Raw genomic sequence first — 17,705 nt, 5'->3', positions numbered from 1 at the left:
AACCTTGGAGTGTAGCACAGAGAACATAGTGTGTACTCTGTGCCGGAATTTCTCAAAAGCTACTGGTCAGATGTGTGAATATTTGTCTATTGACAGCTGTCGCTGTTTGTTTTATGCATTATTCCATTTGATCACCTTCCTAATACCAAAGCTATTGCATTTGTATGTAAATACACTGATTCGTCGTCATCGTGGCTATCCCGCGAGGTCGAGGATGATGGTCTTCATTCTGAAGAAGTGGCCCACAGAGTGAAGATGCCTGTGCGTGTATTTGTTTAATGTGTACTTGATGTTACACTTCAAGAAGCACATGATACTTCACAAATCAACCGATTCCAATGGCGTGGAAACCATGACGATTGGAGCTGATGGATTTGTTGCAGCCTTCATCTGCTTTCACAGCTGTTGAGTTCGAAGTAACTTCGTCTGCCTGTTCCACTGTTGAGGTCTTGGTTGAATTGTTCTTTGTCAGGGACCTCACCCTCGACCTTACTGCCATGGGGGACCCTACCAGGAGCATAGCTCCAGACAGCATTGCTATTGGGATCACAGGACCACATAAGCTTCTCCACCATGACAAGGTGACAATCCACAGAAGACAATACACTGATTAGATAAACTTTGTCACATGTACATTGAAACATACAGCGAAATGCATTGTTTGCGTTAATTTAAATCAGAAAGGATGTTTTGGGAACAACGGGCAAGTGTCACCATGCTTCCAGCACCATCATAGCATACCCACAACTCACTGACCTAATCATACATCTTTGGTATGTAGGGGGAAACCAGATCACCCAGAGGAAACCTGAGTGTTCACAGGGAGAATGTATGAGCTCCTTACAGACAGGGGCGGGAGTTGATCTTACAGCTGATACTGTAATAGTGTTGTGCTATCTATGCCACCCCTTGTGCCCAACTTATAAGCTGCAAGGACCCCTGTGTGATTATCATAGGGAGGTTATCAGACTATTGACTAGTAAGAGGAACACTTCCAGCTTCCTGGTATTCAGTGAAACTAGAAGTTGCTGGTAAAACTTAGGGTGTTATTGGAGTGGTGGCAAGAATTGGCAACGCATTCTGTCTAGTAACTAGGGAATCTGGATCACATTTCCTTGGCCCTGATGTGCCAGCATGCAAACTGCCATTCACTAGAGGAAGGGAAACTGCCAGCAGAGGAAACAAATGCAGCTGCATGATACTGAAGTCCGAGAGGCAGCTCTTATTTATCTTCAGTTGCTTTAATACGCATGTCTTTCTTGATTGTGGATTTTAAACATTGACTTCTCTTTCATAGAACATAGAATAGTACAGGCCCATTGGCCCATGATGTTGTGCTGACCTTTTGATCTACTCTTAAATCAATCTAACCCTTCCCTCTCACATAGCCCTCCATTATTTTTCTTGTCATTCATGTGCCTATCTAAGAGCCTCTTAAATATCCCTAGTGCATCTTCCTCTACAAATACTTCTGGCAGAATATTCCACACACCCATCACGCTGTGTGTGGGGAAAGAAAACCTAACTATGATATCCTGCCATACTTTCCTCCAATCACCTTAAAATTAGATACCCATCAAAGTTGCTGGTGAACGCAGCAGGCCAGGCAGTATCTCTAGGAAGAGGTACAGTCGACATTTCAGGCCGAGACCCTTCATTAGGACTAACTGAATAAAGAGCTAGTAAGAGATTTAAAAGTGGGAGAGGGAGGGGTGGGATCCAAAATGATAGGAGAAGACAGGAGGGGGAGGGATGGAGCCAAAAGCTGGACAGGTGATTGGCAAAAGGGGTATGAGAGGATCATGGGACAGGAGGCCCAGGGAGAAGGAAAAGGGGGAGGGGAGGAAAAAGCCCAGAGGATGGGCAAGGGGTATAGTCAGAGGGACAGAGGGAGAAAAAGCAGAGTGAGAGAAAGAATGTGTGTATATAAATAACGGATGGGGTGCGAGGGGGAGGTGGGGCATTAGCGGAAGTTAGAGAAGTCAGTGTTATGCCATCAGGTTGGAGGCTACCCAGATGGAATATAAGGTGTTGTTCCTCCAACCTGAGTGTGGCTTCATCTTTACAGTAGAGGAGGCCGTGGATAGACATGTCAGAATGGGATGTGGAATTAAAATGTGTGTCCACTGGGAGATCCTGCTTTCTCTGGCGGACAGAGCGTAGGTGTTCAGCAAAACGATCTCCCAGTCTGCATCGGGTCTCGCCAATATATAAAAGGCCACATCGGGAGCACCGGACGCAGTATATCACCCCAGCCGACTCACAGGTGAAGTGTCGCCTCACCTGGAAGGACTGGGGCCCTGAATGGTGGTAAGGGAGGAAGTGTAAGGGCATGTGTAGCACTTGTTCTGCTTACAAGAGTAAGTGCCAGGAGGGAGATCAGTGGGGAGGGATGGGGGGACAAATGGACAAGGGAGTCGTGTAGGGAGCGATCCTTGTGGAAAGCAGAGAGGGGGGGGAGGGAAAGATGTGCTTAGTGGTGGGATCCCGTTGGAGGTGGCGGAAGTTATGGAGAATAATATGTTGGACCCGGAGGCTGGTGGGGTGGTGGGTGAGGACCAGGGGGACCCTCTTCCTCGTGGGGTGGCGGGAGGATGGAGTGAGAGCAGATGTGCGTGAAATGGGGGAGATGCGTTTGAGAGCAGAGTTGATGATGGAGGAAGGGAAGCCCCTTCCTTTAAAAAAGGAGGACATTTCCCTCGTCCTGCAATGAAAAGCCTCATCCTGAGAGCGGATGTGGCAGAGACGGAGGAATTGCAAGAAGGGGATGGCATTTTTGCAAGAGACCGGGTGAGAAGAGGAATAGTCCAGATAGCTGTGAGAGTCAGTAGGCTTATAGTAGACATCAGTAGATAAGCTGACTCCAGAGACAGAGACAGAAAGATCTAGAAAGGGGAAGGAGGTGTCGGAAATGGACCAGGTAAACTTGAGGACAGGGTGAAAGTTGGAGGCAAAGTTAATAAAGTCAACGAGCTCAGCATGTGTGCAGGAAGCAGCACCAATATAGTCGTTGATGTAGCGAAGGAAAAGTGGGGGACAGATACCAGAATAGGTACGGAACATAGGTTGTTCCACAAAGCCAACAAAAAGGCAGGCATAACTCAGACCCATGCGGGTGCCTATAGCTACACTTTTAGTTTGGAGGAAGTGAGAGGAGCCAAAGGAGAAATTATTAAGAGTAAGGACTAATTCCGCTGGACGGAGCAGAGTGGTGGTAGAGGGGAACTGATTAGGTCTGGAATCCAAAAAGAAGCAGAGAGCTTTGAGACCTTCCTGATGGGGGATGGAAGTATATAGGGACTGGACATCCCTGGTGAAAATAAAGTGGTGGGGGCGAACACCTCTGGTTGTCCACACAATCTGTGCTGCTTAGCATCTTGTACACCTCTATCTAGTCACCTCTCATCTTCCTTCACTGCAAAGAGAAAAGCCCTAACTCGCTCAGCCTGTCCTCATAAGACATGCTGTCTAATCCAGGCAGTATCCTGGTAAATTTCCTTAGCACCCTCTCTAAAGCTTCCACATCCTTCCTATAATGAGGCAACCGGAACTGAACACAATACTCCCATGTTAGCCAGTTTTGAGCTGCAATATTACCTTGCGATTCTTGAACTCTGTCCCCTGTCTGATGAAGGCTAACACACCAGACATCTTCTTGAGAACCCTATCAACTTGCACCACAACTTTGAGGGATGTATAGATGGCTCCAGTTTCCTCCCACATCCTAAAGACGTACAGGTTAGGGTTAGTAAGTTGTGGGCATGCTATGTTGACACAGGAAGCATGGCTGCACTTGCAGTCAGCACGTCCTTAGACTGTGTTGGTTGTTGCCATATTGCATTTCACTGTATGCACATGTGACAAATAAAGCTAATTTTTAATCTTTAATTTTTTACTTTCTCAAAGAAATGGTGAAATAATATTTAAAATTTATCCAAAATCCCTTAACTTTCAAAGCTGTTGTTTCCATTGTTCATTGAGTCTGTTCTAGCTCCTAGTCCAGAAATCTCATCGGGTTCACTACCCTCTGTTGAATGCCATTGTAGCTCTGCCCCACTATTTCTAATTTCTCTTAAATGTGGTGGTCAACCCAGCAGCCACCACTTTCACTGACAGTTCTACACTTTCACCACCATTTGAGTGACGAAGATCATCTTTCACTGTTAGCCCATAACCTCTAGTTCTAGTCTCACCCAACCTCTGTGGAAAAAGCTTGCTTGCATTTACCTTAACTGTACCCCTCATAATTTTGTGTACCTCTATCAAATAAAAGCTAAGACCTTAAGATATAGGAGCAGAATTAGGCTATTTGGCCTATCGAGTCTGCTCATAGCCGATTTGTTATTTCTCTCAACCCCATTTTCCTCCTTTCTCCCTGTAACTGTTAACGCCCTGACTAAACAAGAACCTATCAACCTCTGCTTTAAATGTACGCAATGACCTAGCTTCCACAGGCACCTGTGGCAATGAATTCCACAGATTCACTACTCTCTGGCCAATTTTGACATGTGCCTCCAAATACCCCAAAATCTCGTTCTTAATAATGGACTCCAACACCTTGCCAATCACTAAAATCAGGTAAAATGGCCCATAATTTCCTTTCTTCTGCCTCCTCTTCCCCGCTCCCCCTTAAAAAGTACAGCGACATTTGCAATTTTCCAGATTTTCCAGTTCTCTGGAAATTCCAGAATCTAGTGATTCTTGCAAGATCATTACTAATGCCTCCACAATCTCTTCAGCCACTTCTTTCAGAATACTGGGGTGTTGTCTATCTGCTCCATGTGACTTATCTAACTTCAAACTTTTAAGCATCCCAAGTACCACCTTAGTAATAGTAACTGCACTCACCTCTGCCCCCTGATGCTCGAATTTCTGGCATACTGCTAATGTCTTCCACAGTGAAGACTGGTGCAAAATCCTATTTGTTTGCCCACCATTTCTTTCTCTTCTCTCCCCCCCTCCCACCTTGCTACCTCTCCAGCATCATTTTTAATGGTCCAGTATTGACTCTCACCTCTCAATAGAAATCAAAAAAAAGTGAGGCAGAGAAAGGAAATTGTAGGCCAGTTAATCTGGCCTCAATGGTTGGGAAGATGTCTGAGTCCATTATTAAGGTTGAGTTTCGAGTTACTTGGAGGTGCATGGTAAAGTAGGCAAATACATCATTGTTTCTTCAAGGGAAAATCTTGCCTGACAAACCTGTTGGAATTCTTTGAAGATATAATAAGCAGGATAGATGAAGGAGAATTGGTGGATGGTGTGTACTTAGATTTTCAGAAGGCCTTTTACAAGGTGTCACACATGAGGGGGCTTAGTAGGTTAAGAGCCTATGGTATTACAGGGAAGGTACTGGTATGAATAGAAGATTAGCTGATTGGCAGGAGGCAAAGAGTGAGAATAAAGAGAGCCTTTTGCGGTTGGCTGTTGGTAACTGGTGATGTTCTACAGGTGTCAGAGTTGGGACAGCTTTTTATGTTACATGTCAATAATTTGGACAATGGAATTGATGGCATTTTGGCTAAATTTGCAGACGATACAAAGATAACTGGAGTGTTGAGGAAAACAGCAAGGCTGCAGAAGGACTTGGACCAATTAGAAGAATGAGCTAAGAAGTGACAAATGGAATATAGTGTCAGGAAGTGTATGGTCATGTACTTTGGCAGAAAGAACAAAAAAGTAGACTTAAATGGGCAGAAAATTCAAAAATTAGAATTGCAAAGGAACTTGAGAGTCCTTGTGCAGGATTATATTTGGAGTAGATTAAAAGGTCAGTGCAACATTGTACTGTACTATAATGTTCTGGGTTAAATCTTCAGAGTCCTCTCTCAAACATCCATATTCTTCCTAAAGTATGCTGATGTAATAGCCCTAGGCTGTGTTTCATTCAGGTTCAATAAAACCTCTCTGCTTACATGCCTCATCTCTAGTTAAGGATACCAACATTCCATTCACTTTGATAATTGCTAGCTCAATACAGCCTGCTGTGTTCCAGAATTGGTGTATCCATACATTCTGTTACTGCCAACTCTTCTGAGTGGTGTCAGTTAGCCTGTTGTCTCTCCTTTGCTTTTCTCATCCTTCTGCACTAAGTTCCTTCCACTTGTTCCTTCAGCTGTTCAACACACTTCCAATTTTGTTATCTACTAGCACTGTACTGAAGGCTGTAATAGTCTCTGGAGTTGACTATTAAACAGGGTAGTAGTTTGAGTATTTTCAGATAGAAACACCAACTTGTTTTTATCAGAAACAGTTTTTGATTTATCTTCCTTTGTGTGACGTCACTGCCCCAGTTAGTCTTCAGCTGCAATCGACTTTACAGAGACCTTTCCTTGAGAAACAAAGGTGACAGCTTCAAATTCTTTAAGCTTTGCTGAAGAGCTGCTGGTTTAAATGAATAATCAATGAGTGATCAATCCCTGTATATTGTAGGTGGAGGTCAGTGATGATGGCAATCTAATTCTGACTAAATATGCTGGGGTCTAGAATAGCGCTGGGCCTAAAAGGACAATAAATCTGGAATGGGACTGAGGTCTGTCTTTGTAGAAATTGGAATCGAGAGGAGTATCTACTGTGTTCCTGATGATGGTTACAGAAGTTGCATTGTAGGATGCGGAAGGTGGTAAGTTTGTGTGTTCTACTGCAGCATCTTTGTTCTGCTCAATGACATTTGCTTCCTCTCTTCCAGAAGAGGATCAACTTCTGTGATCCCAGCCCATGCCAGAATGGTGCCAAGTGCTACATCCTTGGGGATAATTACTACTGTGCCTGTCCTGAGGACTATGAAGGGAAGAACTGCTCACTTCTGAAGGATCACTGCAGATCTGCTCCTTGCCAAGGTAGATTTTTGATTCAGATTCATTTATGTACATCAAAACATACAGTGAAATGCACCATTTGTGTTTGTAATCAACACACCCAAGGAGGTGCCAGTGTTCTTGTGCATTCTGGTGACAACATAGCATGCCCACAGTGTTCAGTGGAACAACACAAACAGCACAGCAGCAACAAAAAAAAACCCTTTCCCATCCACTCGTATGCATGTACAGGCCTCTAACCCCAGGACAGGCTGCCTCAAGGCCTTCAGCCTTCCGTCCCTGGCCCAGACTTGCAGACATCGGGCCTCTCTGCCGGACATGCCAATCCATGTGCTTTGACCTCCAGACTTGCTGACTTTGGTCTTCAAATTTCAGGTTTCAACCTCTGGACTTGATGGCTTCCATTAGACTTGACTTCACTGACCTGGAGACTCACCAACTCTTAGTGCCACCTGCCCACATGGACCTCTGACCCCAGGTCTTGCCGAACTGGTGGCAGGGTAATGGTGGAGGGTGGGTGGGGTTGGTATGGTCACAAGCCCTCATTGTCAGGACTGACACATGACCTCAATGGACATCACAGCTCGCGCCATTTTGACCAGAAAATTTATCTCTGCAGTTCAGCTTTCACCCTCCTGCTCCACTCTAAAGAGCTGAACATGACTCAGTCTTACAGTGTACTGATGAGAGAGTGCCACACCATTACATGTGCTATCTGACTCACGAAGCTGTGGTCCCAACCACACTCGGATGTTGGTTGAAGAACAGACAGGCACCTTTCCCCAGTGTCCTGCTCAACATTTTTCACTTGGCCAATCTTGCACAAATAATGTGATCATGATGTGATTTGGGTAAACTAGAAAAGCAAAGGCAACTCCCATGACATGGATGTGGCATCCACGTTGACATGGAAAGTTCTCTTTGTGGGTACCCAAAGATCAAAGGTCCCACTGAGGAATATCTAACTCTTGCCACATTTTTCTTTTGAAGGAAAAATTATAGTAAAAAATAAACATCCATTTTTAACAAGTGAGTAGGATACAAATGAAGACGTAGGTTAAAAATATTGGGAGAAATTCTTAGCATTTTAGAACATGGAACAAACAGCATTGAAATCTACAGCACATTACAGGCCCTTCGGTCCACAATGTTGTGCCGACCATGTAACCTACTCTAGAAACTACCTAGAATTTCCCTAGCACATAGCCCTCTATTTTTCTAAGCTCCGTGACCCTATTATATCTGCTTCCACCATTGCCACTGGCAGTACATTCCACACACCCAACCCTCTGTGTGGAAAATTTACCCCTGACGTCCCCTCAGTACCTATTTCCAAGCACCTTAAAACTATCCCCCCTTGTGTTAGCCATTCTAGCCCTGGGAAAAAGCCTCTGGCTGTCCACACGATCAGTACTTTGCCAATATTCAAAAGCATTTCACTCAGATGAGTTTGATTATAAAGATTTAATCTTTATAGTTCATAAAGGAGTAATGGTAGATATTCAAACAGCTGGTCTATATTGGTCAGCAAAGGTTTATCCCAATCAAAAAAAGGAATTCCATAAAATAGAGGCAGAATTTTCAGTTAACCGGATGGGAGGGATAACGCTAAATTGAAAACTCGAGACTATTCCTCAAAATTTTGGAAGAATTGAGGAATGACTTCATTCAAACATGTAGAACATGGGGTTTAAAAGGCAGATAGATGTTAAGATGTTTTTCACTTGGAGGGGAAGCCCAGGGGATGGCGTGGAAGTATAGTGATTAGTGTAAAACTGTTTCTGCGCTGGCGACCTGGGTTCAATTCCTGCTGCTGTCTGTAGGGAATTTATACATTCTCCTTGTGACCGTGTGGGTTTTCTCCGGGTGCTCTGGTTTCCTCGCACATTCCAAGGTGTACAGCTTAGGTTAATTGATCACATGGGTGTAGTTGGGTGGTGCGGACTCATTGAACCTGAAGGACCTGTTACAATGCTGTGTCTCTGTGGATACCCAAAGATCAAAGGTCTCATTGAGGAATATCTAACTCTTACCGGTTTTTTGAAGGAGAAATCATCAGTTTAAAAAAAATTTTAACAAAGAAACGGGATGCAGATGAAGATGTACATCAAAAATATTGGGGGAAATCCTTGTCATTTTACCAATTTTGAAAAATATTTTATTTAGAGTCTGAATAAAAATAAGTTTAAGAAGTATTAAACAAGGGGTCATAACTATAAGGTAAAGGGCCAGATATTTAAAGCTGAGGAGTGTAGACATTCCTTCTCATGAAGGTAATTGGAAGAAAGGAGAGGTGGGATGTCAGAGGTAAGTTGCACAGAGTGATGGATGCATGGAACGTCCAGCCAGGGATATTGGTAGAGGCAGATACATTCGAGACATTTGGGCACATGGATGACAGAAAGATGGAGAGCTAAGTGAGAGGGAAGGATTAGATAGATTTTAAAGTAATTTAAAGGGTCAGCGCTATATCGTGGGTTGGAAGGCCTGTACTGATCTATGAAGGGTTGTGTATCTCTGAAATTCTCTGCCCTGCTGGTACTGGAAGCTGAATCATTAGAAGTATTAAAAGTGGAGGTGGATAAATATTTTATAGATCAAGGAATAGAGATCTGGCATAGAAGTGGAGTTGACACCAGCATAGACAGTGGGAACGCTTGTGGGGTCAGTAGCTTACTCTTGCTCCTAGTATCTTGCCTATCCATACTACATTGCTCTGACTCTTGAGTGATGCGCAGAACACAGATGCTCTCTGCCTCTCATAATCTTTAAACTTCTATCTTGTCATCTCTATCAAGTTGCCTCCTTCAGTCCAAAGAGGAAAACCCCTAGCTCGCTCAGCGTGTCTTCATAAGATATGCTCCCTAATCCAGGTAGCATTCTGGTAAATCTCCTCTGCACCCTCTAAAGCTTCCATCATCCTTACCTAATGAGGTGAGCAGAACTGAACAGAATACTCCAAGTGTGTTTAACCAAAGTTTTTCTTGTAATTTATTTTTTATTGAAGTTCATCATCAAACAAGCATTTCCATAAAATGTATTTAAGATACTGTACATATATATCATATAATCATATTTGTCACAAATCTCCACATAATATTTATCTGAGGTATACACTTATAGAAAGGAGAGGAAAGAAAGAACAATCGAAAGAAGAAAACTTTGTACAAAGTAGGGAGTGATCTTTTTTACAGAACATATTGACTTGTGAGAATAAAATCAGGCAACCGAAGTTTTATAGAGCTGATATTTTCCTTTTTACAGTGATTGACAGCTGCACTGTGGCGATCTCCAGCAACAGCAGTCAGGGTGGGGTCCGCTTGATATCATCCAATGTCTGTGGTCCACGGGGTACCTGCATCAGCCAGCCTGGTGGGAACTTCACGTGTGCCTGTAATCGGGGGTTTACCGGGATGTATTGCCATGAAAGTAAGTAAGGAACCTGCCTGAATGTTGAGATGACAGTTGATGTTTTTACATTGAGCTGTGGGGGTGGGGAGGGGTCTTATAGTCACAGAGTGATGATATACTGAAACTGACCCTTCGGACCACCGAGTCTGTGCTGACCATCACCCACACATTTGCATTCAGATTCTGATTGAAATGTGTTTATCACAGCACATTGAAACATACAGTGAAATGCGTCATCTCCATCAAAAACCAACACAACCCAAGTGCTGACGGCAGCCTGCAAGGGTCGGTCTCCACGTGTTGTGGTGCTGACATAGCATATAACACAAGTAGGAACAACAACAAAAAAACAACAGCAAAACAAACCCTTTTCCTTTCTCTTTCTCTGCCCCCCCCCCCCATACACATACACACACAGACAGGCAGGCCTCAGACCCCTGGACACTGATTAACATTGATCTCAGTCTCAGTTTTGCTCACCCTGCCATGTGCAGCTGGATCCTAGACTTCCTATCGGATCGCTGACAGGTGGTAAAGATGAGCTCTCTCACCTCTGATACTCAACACAGATGCCCCTCAGGGTTGTGTCCGAATCCCCTTCTCTTCTCCATTTACACACATGACTGTGCTGCCACACACAGCTCCAATCAGCTTATCAAATTTGCAGATGACACAACACTAATCGCCCTTATTTCTTGCGGTGATGAGACAGCCTACAGAGGAGAGGTTGACAACCTGGCACAGTGGTGCCAAGATAACAACCTCTCCCTCAATGTCCGAAAAACAAAAGAGCTGATTGTGGATTACAGGAGGAACGAAGACAGGCTTGCCTCGATCAACATCATTGGGACTGCAGTTGAGAGGGTGAGTACTTTCAAGTTCCTCGGTATACACATCACCGAAGATCTTGCCTGGACTGTACACACCAGCTGCGTGGCAAAAAAAGCACAACAGCATCCCTTCCACATCAGGCAACTGAAGAAGTTCGACATGAGCCCCCAGATCCTCAAGACTGGCGCACTATTGAGAGCATCATGACTGACTGTATCACCACCTGGTACAGGAACTTGCACCAACCTTGACCGCTGGGCACGGCAGAGAGTGGTACAGACAGCCCAGTGCATCTGTGGACATGAACTTCCCTCAGTGAGGACGTTTACAGCAGCAGGTGCAGAAAGAAGGCCTGGAAGATCATTGGGGACGCCACTCACCCCAACCATAAACTGTTCCAACTGCTTCTGTCTGGCAAACAGTACTGCAGCATTAAAACCAGGACCAACAGGCTACAGGACAGTTTCTTTCTACAAGCCATTAGACTTATGCATATGCATGAATGTTGTGACAGAATCATAATGCAAAGATATTTACTCCCTCACGTGAGATGGATGTAAAATTTAAATAAATTTAAATTCATTCCCATCAACCTCCAGGATTCTACCCCTTGCCCACACCTGTGGCAATTTACAGCAGGATGTGGGAGGAAACAGAAATATCTGGGGGAAAACCTGTGACCACTGGGGAAAATGTGCAACTTCCACACAGACAGCTCTGGAGGTCAAAGTCAAGTTTATTGTCATGTACGCAAAAACATCTGCCCTGCACTCTATGTACCTATCCAAGTGGTTCTTAAATGATACTTCTGTACCTGCCTCAATCACTTTCTCTGGCAGCTTGTTATGTGTACTCGCCACTCTGTGTGGTGAAAGATATCCTCGGGTCCCTTTTAAATCATCCCCTTCTCACCTTAATCCTAATCTGCGTAGTTGTGTAGTCCACTACACTGAGGACTATTATCAAATTATGCATGTTATCACATACTACCTTAAGATTCATTTTCTTGCTGGCACTTGTAAGGAAAAAAGAAGTTCAATAGAATTTACAAAAAAGTATACATAAAAAGTGACAATCGATGTGCACAAGAAGACAAATTGTAAATAAGAGTAATGATACTGAGAACATGAGTTATAAAGAGTCCTTGAAAGTGAGTCTGTGGGTCATAGAATCAGTTCTGGATAGTGGTACATTGCTGCTGCCTTTGGAGATGAATGGTCATGGGTTCATGTCTCATGACACAGAAGCAGCCCATTCAGCCCAGTACAGGCACTGATTTACACTAATCTAACATAGAACATCACAGCACAGTACAGGCCTTTTGGCCCAGGATGTTCTGACTTTTAGCCAACCCTCAGATCAACTTATTCCTTTCCTTCTACATAACCCTCCATTTTTCTATCATTCATGTGCCTACCTAAGAGTCTTTTATATTTCCCTAATGCACTTGCCCATACCGCCACCCCTGGCAGGGTGTTCCATACACCCGCTACTCTCTGTGTTAAGAACTTGTCTCTGGCATCCTCCCTATACTTGTCATCTTAAAATATGCCCTCTTAGTGTTGGCCATTTCTGCCTTGGGAAGAGGTCTCTGGCTGTCTACTTGATCTCTGCCTCTTATTATCTTGTACACCTCTAAGTCACCTCTTATCTTCCTTCACTCCAAAGAGAAAAGTACTAGCTGGCTTAACCTGTCGTCTTAAGACCTGATCTTTAATCCAGCCGTCATCCTAGTAAATCTCTGCACCACCTTTGAAGCTTCCACATCCTTCCTAAAATGAGGCAACCAGAAATGAACACAATATTCCAAGTTTGGTCTAACCAGGATCTTACAGAGTTGCAACATTATCTTGCAGCTCTTGAACTCATTCTCCTGACTAATAAGTGCCAACATGCTGTGCACTTAACTATCCTATCATCTTGAGTGGTTAACTTTGAAGGTTACATGATCTGCTCTGTATTCTACCTTCAAGTTTGACCTAGCTATCAAAGTGTATCACTTCATTTTTCCAGATTGAACTCCATCTGCCACTTCTCAGCCCAGCTTTGTATCTTGTTAATGTCAGGTTACACCCTTCAACAACCCTTCACACTATCCATCAACCTTCGTGTCATCTGCAAACATACTAACATGCATTTCAACTGGTCCTACTATTTTAATTCTTCCCACATTCTCATCATCTCCCCCCACCTCCAGATTTAACCCTTCATCTGCATGTTAGTAGCAATTTATAACGTCGATTAACTTGCCTAACTGCTTGTCTTTGGGTTGAGAGAGGAAACAGGAGCAACTGAGGGACAACTGTGAATTACTGAATAAGTGTTCCATTAAGTTTAGCCTCTTGCATCAGGTTTATTTGAGTGAGTTTGACAGTGCTAATTCAAGCTCTACAGGGCTGTTCGTCTTGTCATTCACCCCCTCCCTCCAAAGCAATCGGGGATCATTTCCAGCTGTCATCTGTAAGAAATTTATACGTTCTCCCTGTGACCATATGAGTTTCCTCCTATATCATCGAAGAACTATGCAGCCAGTCTTTCCACTGTGAAGATGAAACATTAGCTTTATCTGTACGTTGAAACATATAGTGAAATGCATCATTTGCGTCAACAACCAACACAGTCCAAGGATGTGTTGGGGTCAGCCTGCAAATGTCACCATCTTTTTGGCATCAACATGGCATACTTGCAAATTACTAATCCTAACCTGTGTGTTTGTGGAATGTAGAAGGAAACAGGAAGACCTGGAGGAAACTCGTGTGACCAAGGGGAGAATGTACAAATTCCTTACAGCAGTGAGAATTGAACCCTGATAACTGGCTACACTACTGCATTGCCTAAATTCCAGCAGTAATTTACAGTTGCATTTCCTTTAGATATCAATGATTGCATAGCAAACCGGTGTAAGAATGGGGGCACGTGTATCGATGGAGTGGACTCCTTCCGCTGTATTTGCCCTGATGGTTGGGAAGGTGAACTTTGTGAAATTGGTGAGTGATGAACATTTCTGTTGTGTTAATTACTGGTACTTTCCTATTTACCAATGGCTAACTTGTGCAGAGCCTGGACATAAGAGCAAGCTTCTAGAAGACCAGTGGGATTGATTTTCTAGTTGCTATTGGGATTCAGCTGGTCTGACTGGTGTAAATTATTTGTCACAGCAAATATGTATGGGGCCCCTCACTGTAACTGAAGCCAGTGGCATGCATTACCATTTAAAGATGGAGAAAATTGGGAGGTTATGTTTCTCTGGTGACTGGGATTCACAGGCTTGTTGCCAGTAATAAGTGGCAACAAATTTGTGCATTATAGGATAAACATTAGTTTTATTTGTCACTTGTACATCAGAACGTTCACAGAAATGTTTGCATCTGCGACCAACATTGACAGCCTGCAAGAGTTGTCATGTTTCTGCTGCCAACATACAGTAGCATGGCCACAATTCACTAACCGTAATCTGTACGTCTTTGGAATGTTTGAGGGAGAGCCAAAGCACCCATCCACGCTCTCATGGGGAGAATGTACAAACTCTTTGCAGATAGAGATGGGATTTGAGGCACATTATCAGATTGCCTTCACTTTGCTGCTTATGGAAGCCTAGTTTCCTACAATATCAGCTATAAACTTCTTTGGGACATCCTGAAGTTGTAAAGGATTTGATGTATATACCAGACTGAGATACAGAAAAATGAAGTATATAGTGACTTGATTCTGGTTGTTTCACTCTGTTTAATAATAGCCTGTTGCACTGGTTAAGGCTTATGGTCTTTTTGTTCCCTCCTGTAGATGTCAATGACTGCAGCCCCAACCCTTGTCTCAATGGGGGCCGCTGTGTGGATGGACTCAATGATTTCCACTGTGAGTGCACCAATAACTGGAAAGGAAAGACCTGCCACTCCAGTAAGTGGTCAGCCCATCTATGGAGCTTATTTTCATTTCTCAGTGCCTCTGTAAGGCAGCCAACATACTTAAAGACTCCACCTACCCCAGCTTCTACTCCATCGTAATATGACTATTAAATGGTTCCCTTGGATGATGAGATGAACGTGTGACCTCACAACTTACCTTGTTATTATTTTGCACTTTACTGTTTCCCGCACTCTGCTTTCCTTATAACTGCAACACTTTATTCTGTATTATTACTGTTTTCTCCTGTTCAGTCTCAGTGCACTGTGTAATGATTTGATCTCTATAAACAGGCAAATGTCTCACTGTATCACAGTACATTACAATAATAAACCAATTCCAATTCTGATGAATAAGGTGCATGCTTATCCTATCTTCTCTCTCCCTCTCAGAGCATTTGCTTAAATTGGAGCATTGGTTTATTGCTGCCACTTGTCCAGAGCTACAGTGAGAAAATTTGTTACAACAGTGTATTGAGTTAGTGCAAGGGAAAGCAGTGGCAGAATGCAGAATAATGTGTAAACACTACTGGGAAAGTGCAATGCAGACAAGACAATAAGGTGCAAGGCCATAATGGGGTAGATTGTGAGCTCAAAGTCCATCTTAACATACTAAGGGACCATTCGGTATCTTTTAACAGCAGGGTGCAAGTTGTCCTTGAGCCTGGTGGTATGTGCTTTCAGACTTTTGTATCTTCCCAATGGGAGAGGGGAAAAGAGAAATGTCTGGGGTGGGAGGGGTATTTGATTATTTTGGTTCCTCTGCCAAAGCAGCAGAAGTCCCCAGTGGTGATTGACTCCCTATTTAACAAACTGATAGGTTGCATATTTCCATGAGCTCATCTTCTGTTTTACCCCTCCCTTACTCTAACCTGCTGCAGCGCCGGAATCCCATAATATCTGTACACGTACTGTAGATGATGGAATTCTGAACCAGAACAGGATGCTGGAGACTCTGCAGTGGAAAGAGGCATTTCAAGTCAATGAACCACTTAAGTTCTCCCCTCATGCTCAACCCTTTTCTTTCTTTCTTTCCCATTGCTATCAATGTAGCCCCAACCCATCCCCATAGCTTCTGTTTCCCATATATCTGCCCTTGCTTCATTCTTCACCCCCACACACCTGACACAATAGGTTCCCCTGGTCCTGGTCTACTATCTAATCAGCCGGAGTATTCAATGTATGATTTTTCGCCACTTCTGTCATCCCCAACAGGATCCTACCATAGGCATATCTTGCCTGCCTCTCCCCTCTTTGCTTTCCACAGGAATTGCTCTCTTCATGGCTCACTTGCCCACCCATCCCTCTCCTGTGATCCTCCCTCCTGATATTTATCCCTGCTATTGCATTAAGTGTTAACACCAGCACCTTCAGAATCTCCCTTGCCACCACTCCAGATGAAGATTCTCAACCTGAAACATGGACCGTCCCTTTCCCTCCATAGATGCTCCCTGACCCACTGTATTTTGCATGTTGCTCTAGGTTTCCAGCATCTGCAGTTTTTGATATCTCTCTTTTCTACAATTGCTCCCTTTCTGTAGTAGGCACAGAGACTAAACTCCCTGAACCTCTCCATCTGTTTCATGTCCATTAACTCTGGCCTAGCTTTCAGTCAAGTTTCCATTATTGCTAGAAACTAAAGATACTGAAACTCTCAAGTCAGGCAAGATCTGTAGGGGAAACAGTAAACATTGCAGGTTTAAGATTTCTCATTACAAATGGAAAAAAGAGAAAGGTTATTGTAGATTGCAGGAAAAAGGTGGGAGAAGAATGAATTGAATAAAGGGAACTCCTGTAATACATCTTTTAAAAGATATTTTAAATGTTTAAAAGATATGTGGGCAGGTACTGTACACACAGGAGTGTTTTAAAAGGATATGGGATCAGTTCTGGGTGGACATGGATGAGTTGAGCTGAAGGGCCTGTTTCCATGCTGGTTAACTTTCTGGATGAGATCAGGTGAAATGAGTTAATGGGGCAGGGTGATTGGACAGCATGGTAACATAACCCTTTCCAGTGCCAGGATTGAGGTCCAATTCCCACCACTGTCCACAAGGAGTTTGTATACATCTCCCAAAGATGTATCATTTAGTAAGGATTAACAAGTTGTTGGCATGCAATGTTGGTGGCGGAAGCATGGCGACACTTGCAGGCTGCCCCCAGCACATCCTTCGACTATGTTGGTCACTGATGCAAACAGTGCATTTCCGTGCTATTCCACGCCCTCACTTCGGGAAGTCTGATCACCGAGTTGTACTTCTACTCCCTGAGTATAGGCAGAGACTGAAGACTACAGCACCAGTAGTGAGGACCAAGAAGGTATGGACAAGGGAAGCACAGGAGCACCTACAGGACTGCTTTGAATCGGTGGACTAGACTGTATTCAAGGATTCATCTTTGAATCTGGATGAGTATGCTGCAGTTGTTACCGATTTCATTAAAACCTGTGTGAATGAGTGTGTGCCTACAAAGACCTACCGTACATTCCCAAACCAAAAGCCGTGGATGAACCAGGAGGCACGTCGCCTGCTGAAGGCTAGATCTGCAGCATTCAAGTCCGGCAACCCAGGTCTGTACCAGAAAACCAGGTATGATTTGCGGAGGACTATTTCAAGGGTGAAGAGACCATTTCGAACAAGGTTGGAGGCGATATCAGATGCACGGCAACTCTGACAGGGACTGCAAGACATTATTTCCTACAAAGCAAAACCCAATAGTATGAATGGCAGCGGTGCTTCACTACCAG

At 43.8% G+C, this 17,705-nt stretch overlaps 1 protein-coding gene across 3 annotated transcripts in view; it reads left to right on the top strand.

The window, feature by feature from the left end:
• The window catches only part of LOC134345175 (protein jagged-2-like), a 261,826-nt gene that overhangs the window by 202,559 nt on the left and 41,562 nt on the right, over positions 1 to 17,705 (top strand). For 2 of the 3 annotated variants that reach the window (XM_063045425.1, XM_063045408.1), the window contains 4 exons: positions 6,686 to 6,836; positions 10,080 to 10,244; positions 13,931 to 14,044; positions 14,841 to 14,954. In XM_063045425.1, coding sequence (XP_062901495.1) covers positions 6,686 to 6,836; positions 10,080 to 10,244; positions 13,931 to 14,044; positions 14,841 to 14,954 — 544 coding nt within the window. The remainder of the gene's footprint in view (positions 1 to 6,685; positions 6,837 to 10,079; positions 10,245 to 13,930; positions 14,045 to 14,840; positions 14,955 to 17,705) is intronic. The other variant, XM_063045417.1, reaches the window with a different exon arrangement.

This window comes from Mobula hypostoma, chromosome 1 (genome assembly GCF_963921235.1).
Source record: "Mobula hypostoma chromosome 1, sMobHyp1.1, whole genome shotgun sequence".
In the NCBI taxonomy this organism is placed as follows: Eukaryota; Metazoa; Chordata; class Chondrichthyes; order Myliobatiformes; family Myliobatidae; genus Mobula; species Mobula hypostoma.
Note: the sequence above shows the minus strand (reverse complement) of the source record. Positions and strands in the feature narration are given on the sequence as shown.